The 14,130-nt window shown below is 27.6% G+C and overlaps 1 protein-coding gene across 1 annotated transcript; it reads right to left on the reverse strand.

Moving 5' to 3' along the window:
• Nucleotides 1-206: 206 nt before the first annotated feature.
• LOC135927939 (probable ATP-dependent RNA helicase DHX35) lies at nucleotides 207-13,135 on the reverse strand. Its single transcript, XM_065464218.1, has 11 exons — nucleotides 13,034-13,135; nucleotides 12,722-12,970; nucleotides 7,935-8,237; nucleotides 7,616-7,853; nucleotides 7,433-7,561; nucleotides 7,198-7,389; nucleotides 2,442-2,608; nucleotides 1,555-1,746; nucleotides 1,381-1,511; nucleotides 807-1,128; nucleotides 207-610 (listed from the first exon to the last, which is right to left on the reverse strand). The coding sequence occupies exons 2-11, from the start codon at nucleotides 12,954-12,956 to the stop codon at nucleotides 222-224; spliced, it is 2,298 nt and encodes a 765-aa protein (XP_065320290.1). The 5' UTR covers nucleotides 12,957-12,970; nucleotides 13,034-13,135; the 3' UTR covers nucleotides 207-221.
• Between the last annotated feature and the right edge of the window lie 995 nt (nucleotides 13,136-14,130).

Genomic DNA, 14,130 nt, shown 5'->3' on the forward strand with positions numbered 1-14,130 from the left:
TGTAAAATAGTAATTAGTTTAGATAACTTTTGTTCACAAATATCTCGCCAAATATATTGTTTAGACAAGAAAAAAACATAAAACAATGCGACTTTTGAGTTGAAAACAGATAAATGACAAATTTTTCACTTTCCAAATGAGATTTAATTTAAAAATTTTTTTATTATAAATCATTTCGAATAACAAATTTAATTGTAATGCATCATTATACTAAATTTTTATTATATGATTTCATCTTGGAATTTAATTTGAAGTTCGTGTCTTTGATTGGGGGTTCCAAATAAAAAATATTCGGGAATTTCATGTGACAGCAAAGTACATGCATTTGGAGGAAGAGAAACGATATCGTACATATATATATTTAATACATCGTTAGAAGCTTTAGAGGAATATAATATTTCATTGAAAATAACATATTTTGGAGGTGGGTTCTGGGAACATATAACGGAATCGGGATGTATTTTGAGAGGACCATAATCATCTTTCACAGTTTTATAATTTCCTGAGATATGATAGTAGGCGACATTATGAAAAAATCCTGCAATTATACATTTAATAAGCGTTTCGGTATTTGGTAAAACGTTAAAATTTTTGTCGATACTCGTTTCGTCTAATATAAAAATTAGAAAACATTATATTAAATAATATAGCTGATAAAATATGAAAACCTTTATGAAACAATTGCTAAAAAATATATAGCTTAAGCCTGGTATCTATGTCTATTGTAAATACTTATTAATTTTGATATAGTTAACGTTAACATGACTATAAATTGTTTTTTGCATAATTGATATTTCTTGTCTAACCATTAATATTCTTATCCAATTCATCAAGCGATGAACTAATAATGTCCTTCTCAGTGTCGGAGCCCGATAAGAAATCCTGACGATGAGATAAAATATGCCTTGTAAGCTGTTTGTATATGTGATAAGCTCTGCGCATGCCCTTTTGATTAATATAACTTTCTCTGCAAAATGCTATATCCTTACCCCTACTAAGGGCCGATAAATATCCGCGAAATACGTTTAAATAAGTTATATGATCACCTTCTTTAACGGCAAAATTACATAATTTCTTAGTTTCCGCCTGTAATCGCCTAGCCGGATTATTGATAAACACGTTTTTTATCTAAAAAAGAAAGCTAAGAAATATAATTAAGGAAAAAACATTTAATAACTAAATCATTTAATATGGGTAAATATTTTAAGCTAATGTATAAAATATAAATATTACTGGTGTATTTTACTGTTTAATAACAAACGATCAAAGCATTTTAACACTTAACAACACTATATTAATATCTCTTCCAAAAGGCACAAATTTATAAACAATGAGAATAACCATGCCATAAAAATAATTATAATAGTATTGATTTTAAACCTGCAACATCGATGTTATATATATAATTTCACAGGCACAATTAAGTTCAAGGGATTTTAAAATCATTCTAGAAAACATTGGAGAAAATGGAAATTCGGTCATTAATTTTCCATATTTAGGCGTTAGCATTCCTAAAATAAATTTAAGAAATCAAAACTTATAATATGATTATACCATTTTCATCAATAGCCTTTAAAAAGTACAATGTTTCGAGGGCACTCATCACATTTTTAGCAGGAGGCTGTGATATATAATTAAATGAGATAATGTTGATGGCAAAAGATTTTAGTTGAAGTATAGGATAAACGAGATCGCATCTTTGAATTTCGGGAATACAAGTCTCGCGTAAATTTTCATAGGTTTGTTCTGTTTAAAGAAACAATGATTTAAATTGAAATCATATAAATAACTATCTTGTTAAGTGGACAGCAAAGCTTGTGCATTATATAATTTTAGAGCTAGGAAGAATGTCCATAATTCTCTAGAAATATTAATTATTAAAAAAAAAAAAATTCGATAATCGCCCCAAGGATTACCAATTTCAAAAATAAAAAACTATTGGTCCGTTAAGTTTTAATATTATCGCAGAGATGAACTGATACCACTTTTAAAGCCAATACTAACACGGTATAGGCCGATACCAAAAATAAAATAGAAACTTGCAAGCTCAGAACCCATATCAATTTGTCAGATGGAAAATCATAAATGAGGTGTTTAATATTCATTTATTGCTCATATATTCAATTTCCTGTTGTAACAATTTCAAAATAACGAAATTCTATAAATTCCCGGTCGAGCTGGAAAATAACACTAAATTAAATTCCGGGTCAATTTTTTTTTATAGGGCGGGCCTAAAATTTTGGCCTTTGCAGGTTTCTAATATCGCTCTTAAATAGTTAAATCGAGTCAGCTTAACCAGATGTCAAGTTTAAGGTCAAAAATCACCTTTAGCTGATTATTCACCTCGATTTAGTTGGCTCCAGAGCGGCCTTGGACAGGGTGGAATAAGATATTTAGGGAAGAAAATATCTATCAAACTAGATGAAAAAAAAAATTTCTACCAGTATATAGTCTAAAGACTTTTCCGTCACTTGTTCGGCCAGCTCTTCCAGCTCTCTGTATGGCAGAAGCTTTCGATATGGCATGAATCCCCAATATTTCGAGCGAGAAATAATTATTGAAAAATTTTATCTTTTCATATCCACAATCGATCACATAAACTATACCACTAATATTTTTTCAAAAAAATTAAATTTTAATCATTCACAAACACAAATAAGTTAGGATCAAATAAACAAGTATAATATTTTGCTTTATTAAAAATAATTTATAGAATGGATTCCATAATTAGTTTTGGCTGCATTCAAAGTTTTCTTATTATTTATCCGAATAGAAAGGTGTTCTTATTTAGAAAATAGAGGGTTGGTCTCCTTGATGTTCTTATATTTAAAAGACTAACATTCTCAATAACATTTTTTTCAAAATAAAAATACGAACTTTTCAGAATTTAACGTTTAAGACTAGATTTTTTAACTGATATGTATTAAAATGACAATGTCAATTTAAATTCCAAAGCAGTGTTCAAATTGTACATGTACATAAAAAGTCATATGTCAATATTGCGAAACTTTTTCCGCGAATGCATTATCGTGAATACACTGCGAAAACATTATCGCGAATGCATTACAGCGAAGGCATTACCGTGAATGAATTAGAGCGAATGTATTACCGTAAAATTAATATCGTAAATACACAGCGAAAATAATACAGCATATGTATTATCGTAAATGTATTACAGCGATGCATATCGCGAATGCATTATAGCGAAGGCAATAATTATTTAAAATTGACAAGAAATAACTTAAGACCTTCATTTATTTCTATTTATTCAAAAATGGGCTGATGTGTTACCGTTATGTTGGTGTAGCCCGACACTGGCCCTTTTTAAATTTTTTTCTCTTATATATAAATGATAATGCAAAACACAAAGCAGACCTTGAGATTTTATAGAATTAGTTTATTAAAATAATAAATATAATCAATGTAATGTTTATATATCCATTTTTTCTTGTATAACACACACAACAATCAACGCCAATTTGATTATTTCTTGCGAAATTAAGGGCCACATTTAACCAATTATTTTCAAGCTTGTATAAGATTCAAAAGGTAGCAGTCTATTACTTGATAATTTTTCGGTATATAAAACCCAAATTTTGAAGTCATATTAAATCTCGTTAGACGAATATTTCAATTTTTCCTAGTCAGAAATCAAACTTTCGCGTTCCATTTTTTTTCTCATGGCATAATTTTATCATTATCAGATCTTTTCTTGATAATATTTTAATTTACAAAATTATCTTATGACTTTTCATATTGTTAATAAAAGGCAATTAATAATGAAATTTGTTTGATAACTCAAATATTTTATATTATAATTTAAGTAAAATTTTGAAAAAGGCAAGCGTCCAGCTAAATTTTTTTACCGATTTATAAAATTTTAAATATTTCGAGAATATTAGGATACACAATAAAATAGGAAATTTCATAAAAATGACGCGTTTTAGTGTTAAGATTTCAAAACGCGACGTGACACAAGGTAAATAATTGTTAATAAATTTTTGATCTCATGATTAACTTTCATCCAATAGTATAGACCAGGGCCACTCCTGCAATTTTTGTCAAAATCATTCTAAGTCTGAAAATAATTGTTGTATTTAAATTTATAATATACCATGAGATAGCACAAACACATGAATTTATACATTAATAAATATCAGAGACCTGCAGCCCCGGCCCTAAGCCCCCGGGCCGGCCTTTAAAAATTTTAAAATATAGCCGGGCCGGGCCTGAAATTTTTTTTTTAAAAATACCCAGGCCGGGTCGAGCCGTATTTTTTTAAAAAATTTATACATGAATTATTATATTCGTCAATTAGATATGGTTATAAGTTTGGTGAAAGTTAACACCTAACACTCATAGTATCTATTACATAATAAAATTATAGTTTTCCTGCCATGGAATAAATACGCAAAGGATTAAATACATTATTATATAATATATAATATATGTTATATTTTTTATTAATTAAAATATCATTTTTATTTTTTTTATAAATACATAGTATATTCTCAAAATATTATTTACACAAATTTTTTATAGTATCAATTTGTAATATACTAAATATCTGTTTAGAATAAAAAAAATAAAATATTAGTATTGTTAAACGGCTCTTTTGAGTCGATTTTTAAAAACGGCTAACTCAGTGTTTTATCCATAAAAATATTATGCAAGCCTGATTGCTCATAGAAGGAGCAAAGGTCTAGACATATGTATCAAAATTTCGAGGCTTAGTCAATATTTTTCTGGCTAAAATATTGAGTTAGCCGTTTTTAAAAATCGGCTCAAAACGAGCCGTTTAACAACATTAGCTAATATACTTGCTTATTAAATGGTAATACTCGCAGAAAAATATGATAAAATACGAAATAATGAATTTTTTTTTATATACCAGGTTGAATATAATTTTAAAAAATTCCGAGCAGGGCCTAAAAATTTTTTTTTTAAATCCAGGCCGGGCCGGGCCTAAAATTTTTAAACCCGGGGGGCGGGCTGTAAAAAATTTTTAAAAAAAAATCCGGGCCGGGCCCTACAAATGGCACCTCTGCAGGTCTCTGATAAATATTTTATACTTTTTCCTCCAGATTCATAGTAAAAGTAAATTTTTGCCGCAAAAAGCCCAAAACCAACGGTTTGTAGATTCAATTGATTTATTAAGTCTCCTATAGGATAATTAATATATTATTCCATTATTTTCATGGACAATATTTTATTAATATGACATATTTAAAATTCTTAAAAAGTGTAAAATTTTAATGAATTTTTTTATTTTTTCTTAATTCTATTGATTATCATATAGAATTGAATTAAATCTATAATAGTAGCCAATAATTACTTATTATATCATTAAGCAAAAAATAATTTATCCAACTAGCCCCTAGTATGCTCATGTCGTGATTCAGCATAACATAAGGATTTTCATGACCCACACTAAATATATTTTACTTAGCTAATGAAATTTTTTTATAGGCCGAGTTGCTTTCTACTGTTAAAAGGTTGAATCATAAATGATAATATAAGTTTGCTTCAACTTGTTTAATAAATTTTATATCCGTCTATGCTTTTAAAAATTTGCTTTAAATCTTTCTACAAAAGTCCTTTTAATCCGGTGGGTTTTTTAGGGTTGTACATCTACTCCTCGAAGTATATGGGATTGTTTTGTGAGGACAAAGATTGCCTTTACACTGTAAATATTCTATTCCATGAATATGTTTTGAACTCAAATTTTCTCATCTTAAGACCAAAATGATGATGTATAATGTACAATCACTATTCTCACCAATCTATTAAAATTTATAATAGTCACCAGATCAATAAAAATATAGCAACTATACTGAAAATATACTATAATTTATTTTAAAAACTCGGTTTTATAATTGTCTTCTTAGATATGCTTATCTAGATAATAATAAAATGATAAATATAAAAATAAAATAAAAGTGATATTTACCTAGTTCAATGGGTTTTGCTCTTCTTTTAAGGAGTTTGTTATTTTTAAAATGATAAATGATGCGATGCATGCTCAATTCATTCAATTTTAGATAAATTTATATTAATTTTGATCGATATCCTTTTATATGGAATTGTTTCTTTAATCACATAGGTAGAAAAAGGACTTGCCAGGAAGCAACACCTTAACAAGAATCAATTAAGGAAATTATTATTCTATTGTTTTCCCAATTCCTGAGTCACAATATAGTAGCAATTTAATCATCAGAGATTACATAAATAAGCCTTTTCTTTTTGATTAAGTGATAAATGAACTTATAAATTTCTTATCAAAAAATAGTCTAAATTATCACTTTTGAATTATATACACTGTGCTTTGATAGATATTTATATTCATACTGACAAAATATCGAAATAACTTTAAATCCCTCACTAATTAAATCACGTTTACAAAGAATAATGATAAAGATTTCCGAGGATCAATTATCTGTTTGGCTCAATGTTTTAAATAAAACTCGTTCGTAGCGCCTTGCAAATTTAATTTTTTTGGCCCGAATTCCATCCAAAATTTTTATTTAATTATAGGCCCGAGCCCAGCAATATATTTATTTTAGACCTTAGTTTGTCCTGTCTTAAATTTATTTGAAAAATATAATAACACATTTTAAGCAATTAATATAAAAATTTAATTCCTTTACTTTAATCCTAGAAAATTCTATTTAGCTGATGCAATTTGAGATAATCATTCACGATAAGTCATTCGAGGTAATATATTCGCAATAATGCATTAGCTCTAATGCATTTGCTATAATATCTTCGCGCAAATGAAATAGCGGTATTAATTTCGCGGTAATGTATTCGCTATAACTTTTAGCGATTCTCGATAAAACTTTAGCGGTATTGACATGCAACCATAAAAATAATTTTTAAAATTGTGAGTAACATGTTTATCTCCATATTATAATTTAATTTATATAATATTGATGCTAAATTAAAATATATTATCATATATTCAATTCTATAAATTCTATTAAGAATTCTTCAGAAAAAAATAAAAACCTAGGACGTAGCCTAAATATTTAACCTTTATAATTTAAATTTAAATAATTTAAACAAACAAGAGTCATATGCCACACTATTTTACCCAATTACCCATAAAGTGAATTGAGGTGCCTTATTTAAAACTAGCTCTTATAATGCATTTCCGTGAAGAAATATATTTTAAAATATGTATTTAATATGGGTTACTTTATAGTTAGAGAAGTTTCGGCAACGTTCGTTGAAATTATGCATTTTCGTTTGTGAGATAGAGCTGGTTCCAGGGCATTATATTGGTCTTTATCTGGCAAAGATGCGAACAAGGGAAAAATCAATAAGTTAGAAAAACAACTTTTTAATTTGCTATTTTTTTCACTGCCATTAAATTTATCTATATGATCACTAAAATAATTTATGAATAATGGATATCTCTTAGTATTATTACTTTAGGCTAATCATACATCTCTCAATTTCGTCTTTGCCAGGCAAAAATACAAGAATATCTCCATATTTTGTATTACGTAGTATATCTAATATGGTTAAAACTGAACCTTCAATATAGTCAATAATTGGTCTGATAAAATGTCAATTAAATCAATTATAAAAAAATAAAATAATGTGTAAATACTTTTGCAAATAATAGATTTCCGTATAATAATTTTTATACTTAACATTTATAGTAGTTAAAGTAGATATATCTGATTTCGAATCCAAACTTTCATTTTTTAGATCGAAATACTGCACCAAATCTTTCACATCTAAGGTTGCCGACGATATAATAAGTCTAAAAGTCGGCCTTTTTTTTAATACCTTCCTAACTAACCCGAATATGATATCCATTTCGACGGATCTTTCATGAGCTTCATCTAAAATAACAGGTAAATTTTATTAGAATTATCTGCATATGAATTATTAAAAAAAATATGCACTATAAAACTTGTGTGTACCCAATATCAATATGCTATAGGCCGAAAGCAATGGGTCTTTCAACATTTCACGTAGAAGTATACCACGGGTTACCACTTTTACTTTGGTTTTTTCTGAGTCAAAACAACTTTCGAATCGAATAACATAACCAACTTGGTGACCTAACACAACGCCGTATTCTTCGGCTATCCTCGCCGCCGATTTTATGACAGCTATCCGTCTAGGTTGAACCAAACAAATTTTCATTTTATTACTTTCGTTTATATAATCGGTCCATCCCCATTCAATTAAATACTTAGGTAGTTGAGTTGTTTTGCCACTTCCTAAGTGAAAAGATAATAATTCATTGATATCAAAAATATTGTAAATTTAAATTAGGATCGACCAAGTAATACGAGTGTAATATAAAAGAGCAATTGGAAAATATTTTAAAATTCTATTACTACTAAAAAACTGGTACTGTGGTCTTTTGGTATATAATTATTATTCGTACAAACGCCTCATTTAATAGTAAGCGTGCTTGTAAACGATGCCTAAGGCTGAATTCAAGTAGACGCGATACAATTTAATAGCTGCGAGTTCTTTTAATAGTTTAATATCTCTTTATTAATAAATTAATCCTTGTATTGTTATGATTGGAATTAAAACAAATTAATTCATTATCAGCCAATGCATTTCATCACCCTCGGGTGTGAAGTGTGCATCACGTATTTATATAAGCTGTTCAATTACATCGCATTAAGTTGAATCGTATGATCTGTAAATTCAGCCTAAGGCATAATAAGGAAATGCCGAATTGTAGGGCTGTGCCGATATTTAAAGTTTTTGAAAAATATCGGATCGGGCCAAAATCTTTAAAAAAAACAGATCCGATTCAATAGTTTTATCATATTTATGATTGTATATATATCAGAGGCCTGCAGGCCCGGCATTGGCCAAATTTTATTTATTAAATATACCCAGGAGGGGCCGGGCCTAAATAAATTTTTTAAAAAAAATACCCGGGTCGGGCCGTATATTTTAAAGCCAAATATTTTAAATCGCCACACTTAGCTATAAAAATAAAAAATAAATTATATTTTAAAAAATCTGAACAGGGCCAATTAAATGGTACCTCTGCAGGTTTCTGATATATATTTATATATGTTTTTTAATTTTATATATAATTTCATAATATATTAATAAAAAGAACTAATATTCAACTTATTTGTAATGTTTAAAAAAATGTAAAATTATTAAAGATAAGGGGCTAAAAATTTGACATTTTTTATTATATTATCCGAAACAAGAAAAGGATTTAAACATATCTAACGAGTCACATTCAGCGAGTAACGATTCGATTTACAGATTTTTAAACGGCTACCTCAAGATTATAGCCAAAATAAGATTACCCGAGATTTTGCTCAAAGATGACAGAAAAATTTGGAGATCTATTGGCAAAATTTGGAAAATATTACTTTGGCTCTGGCTAAGTCGAGCCGTTTAGCAATACTACATTCAGCTATAAACATTGCTCATATTTTAAATGAGATGAATAATTTTTGGAGAAAAGAAGAAGCAAAATACACGTAATCATTAATGAAAATTAATTGGTCGGTCGGCACAGCCCTAATTAATTATGCATTGATATTACATCTAGGTTCTAAAAGGTAAATATAGCAGGTCAATGATGGGGGAAGGGGCTAAAGTGGAAAGACAATAACATAGAATTGGTTTGGAAAAGTGAAAGGTTTTAAGCGAATCTAAAGATGTAATTAAAGATCGCCTATGCAATATAATAATTAATCCAAATATCTTCTTATAGGGTCATTCCATGTCAAATATGCAAAAAAAATGAAATTTTCGTCCGAACCCCTTCGATTTTTTTAAAATTTGGTAATCAAAGAAAGGTTAATAATGTAGTTAAGAAATAGCCAAAATTTTAGTCTCGTAACATTTATATTTTTGTAGATATTAGGGTTCAAAGTGGCAAAAATGACGTATTTTTACCATTATGTTTTCATTTAATTAAACATATTTTAAAAAATACGTAATTGTAAATAACAAATTTAATATCAAAATTAAATACAAAGATTCTACTTTCAGATAAAAAAATTTTTTTTTATTTTTTTTACAATTTCCGGTCATTTTATTTAATATGCAAGGACTAAAAACGATTTTTTGGAAATAATACGACCTTCTATTTTTAAAAAAAATTTAGTAGACATTACTAAACTCTTCCTCTATATTTATAAAAAAAAATTGGTCGACCATTTTAAAAATCGATAAAATGTTTAGAAAAATGTATAAATATTTTCCCGAAAGGAGGCGTCTTTGTATAAAATTATATATTAATCAGTTTTTAATGGTTTTTCTTGAAATATTTAATATAATTTAAAGGATTATTCATCTTGTAAGTGAAAATAATAATAAATGGGTCTTTCATTCAATTATAAAAATTGTCTATCGATAAAATAAATTCAAATTTATTATAAAATTTTTTGCCCATATAACATATATTTAATGAATATTAATAAATCATATATATGAATCAGAATCTTGTGCATTTCATATATGGCCCCTTAAATATTAAAAATAATTGATATAATATAAATTTAAAAATCTAATATATAACTCACTTTTAAAAGATTCTAATTTTTCGGTAGCGCATTTACTTTCTTGTGACGACAATGTATAACTACGGCCAGTAGCGGTTAACGGTAAAACTAATGTTAAGATATGACATTTTGGAAAGTAAAGAGTGTCGTCTATACTTGGAAATGTAAAGGTATTTGAAATCCAGATGGGTGTAAAACTTTATATATTTCTTCCTGCTTTGATTTTTACCTAAAACAAAGGCTAACCACCAATTAGAATCATAAACACACGTATGTATTCTGATATTTGTCCAAATATTATACTTTCATCAATATAGATAAATATTCAATAGTGCTTTCTATATAATTGGAATACATTTTACTTTTAAATTGATGTAGACCTGTTGGAAACTCGGTGTAAATTTTCTGTGTTCCAGGTATAGGTCTAGTTTGAAAATCTTTCCCTGAGAATAGTTCTTCGGAATAATTTTTTTTGGGTCATATATTCAAAATATATGCAATAAATATTTTCTTTAGCGAACTCGTACAATTCATATGATGTGATTATTTGCTTTGTGTAAGGCCTTCGTAAAGTATCTCTAGAGACTAATCTTTTAACAGTGCCACCAATCCCATCACAAACACTTTTCTCGTGTGCTGTAGCAGAAAAATGTCATTCCGTCTGTACCTCAAAATCCATCTCATGATGGCAAATATTAATAAAATTTTTACGATTTTTATACTGTGCAGCGGATCCATCGGATAAATAAAAAATTTTATTTGGCATACAAATTTTATTAATTAAAAAATTTACCAATGTTTTTTGGAAATAATGTGCTGCTATTGTATTGTGTTGCAAAGATTCGGATATCATTAGATAATTTAGGCAACAAATATTGGCAAAATTATCTTTATAATATATAACAAAAGGGTGAACAGTGAATTGTGCCCTATTCCAATTATAACTTTGTACATCATCCTGAAGTATAAAACTATAGTTTTCTAAAAATCACATAAAATATATTGGCCTTCGCAATACAACGATTGTTGCGTTGAAATAAAAGAATGGGGAAATAAAGATTCCATTTTTAAAAAAAAGTCATTGATAAATTCATCTACTGGCTTGGTTATTGTTTCAATAGTGGATCTATCTACGGATAGCCATTTTGTATGTTATAAATTTGATGTCCTTAGAACGAAACAATCTTTCTATTTATTCGCGTTGTGTTGACACTTGTCAATATGCCGATTTTAGAAAATCCGATCCAATATTTATATTGATTTGGGTTATTTTATGATGATAATACTTTTATTTTGTATATAATAATTTCATAATAAGAATAAATATTTGTAATAATTTACAAATATCAAATTATTTTAAAAATAAAATTGAGTAGCGAAAATTTTGATATTATTTTTGGCGTCATATATGAAATGCACAAGATTTCATATATTCAAGAAGTCGAAACTTGGTTGGACATATTTTATTAATATTCATTAAATATATGTTATATGGGCAAAAAATTTATAATAAATTATAAATAAAGTAACAAATTGAATTTCTTTTATCGATAGACAATTTCTATAATTGAATAAAAGCCCCATTTATCGTTATTTTAACTTACAAGATGAATAATCCTTTAAATTATATCAAATAGTTCAAGAAAAACCATTAAAAACTGATTAATATATAATTTCATACAAATTTATACACTTTTCTAAACATTTTTATCGATTTTGAGAATGAAGATGGCCGCGTCCCAGACCAATTTTTTTTTATAAATATAAAGGAAGAGTTAAATAATGTCTACTAAATTTTATAAAAATTGAAGGTGGGAATATTTCCAAAAAATCGTTTTTAGTCCTTGCTTATAAAATAAAATGACCGGAAATTGGAAAAAAAATATAAAAATTTTTTTTATCTTGAAAGTAGAATCTTTCTAGGTAATTTTGATTATAATTTTGTTATTTACAATTACGTAGTTTTTAAGTTATGCTTAATTGAATGGAGGCAGATAATGGTAAAAATACGTCATTTTTGCCACTTTGAACCCTAATATCTCCAAAAATATAAATGTTAGGAGGCCAAAATTTTGGCTATTTCTTAACTACAATAACCTTTCTTTGCTTACCAAATTTTAAAAAATTCGAAGGGGGTCGGCATAATCGTGGTTGATTTGTCATGGAATGACCCTACATAGTCATTTAAAAATGAAAATTAAATATAAAACCTGTTTCCCCAACTATTATGATAGTTTGGTAATTTTCAAGTGCATCATATATATCTCTCCTAAATGAATATATAGGAAGACTCTCACACTGTTTTTGAATTGAATATTTTGAAAATGAATTGTATATAACAGAGCTATAATTTGAATCTTCCTCAATTTCTCTTTCCTCATTAATTGCTGCATAATATAAATTTCCATTAGGTTTCAAAAACTTTATTTTGTCGATTTCCACCATAAATTCAAGTTATCCTTTTATTATTATATTAATTTATTTATAATTAAGTATATGGTGATAATTACTAGAGAATAGACCTGTGCGCCGCCGGCAATTTTATTCAGGCTGAAAATGCCGTCGATTGACATGAACGGCGCACCAGGCTCACAGCCAATTTTATTTATGGTGGCGTGTGGCTTGTTAGAATGCTCTTTAATCATATACTTGATGAACATTCTGATATCTCTGGTGAGGCTGATTATATAAATTACATTGCACCAACAGACCTTAATACAAAAACTTAAAAATTAAATTGTCCTACCAGATGACACAACATATTAATTATCTAGAAAGTATCCGTAGTGCTAACAAGATTCCTATAAATAACAGTATAAGTAAAATTGGAAAATAATCCTTAAAAGTTTTTAATAACGAATGGGATATAATTGAATTCACTTAGTGTCAGTGGAATTTCTTTCTTCCCTAAAGAGATCAACAATAAATTTACAGTTATTATTTCACAGTGAAAAATCTGATTGCGCACATATCATTTGCCTAAAAAAAATATGCAAAAAAGCTTGACCATAAGTTTCTTATTACCGAACTTCAGGTAATTTATTTTATATTTTTATTATAAAATTATATTTTAGATATTAGCAAAACTACTTGATCCAAGATTTCAAAATCTTAAAATTGCTTCAGAATATTTAAATTCGATTGTACAACATTATTACAATTTTTAATTAGATATTTAAAACTTTTAGCATGATAGAAATGCATAGAATGAGATTTAAGTTAAAGATAATCGGCAAACATCATTCATATATTGCCAAAATAGCTTGTAAACATTCCCTTCCAAGCAACGGTAATAGCAACATTAGTGATCTAGAATAATGTGGTCATTCCACGTCAAATTGACTAAAAAAGCGCGACCATCTTTAAAATGAACGAAACTTGGCATGATACTTATCTATTTTGTATATTTTAGTAAATTCAAAAGTGCTAGTTCAACCAGATCCAAAGATATACACCTTCAAAGTCGAAAATCGCATAGCGTGATTTCATTAAATCCTAAAAAATACTTAAGATAGAGTTACAAATTACATATCATTTCATAGCCCTTAAAATTTAACATTAGAAAATATCGAGAAAAAAAAATTCCATGTGTTTTCTTATTCCAGTAAAAATAAAAAAT

The sequence above is a fragment of the Gordionus sp. m RMFG-2023 genome, chromosome 4 (assembly GCF_954871325.1).
Source record: "Gordionus sp. m RMFG-2023 chromosome 4, tfGorSpeb1-WG-v2, whole genome shotgun sequence".
Taxonomy (NCBI): domain Eukaryota; kingdom Metazoa; phylum Nematomorpha; class Gordioida; order Chordodea; family Parachordodidae; genus Gordionus; species Gordionus sp. m RMFG-2023.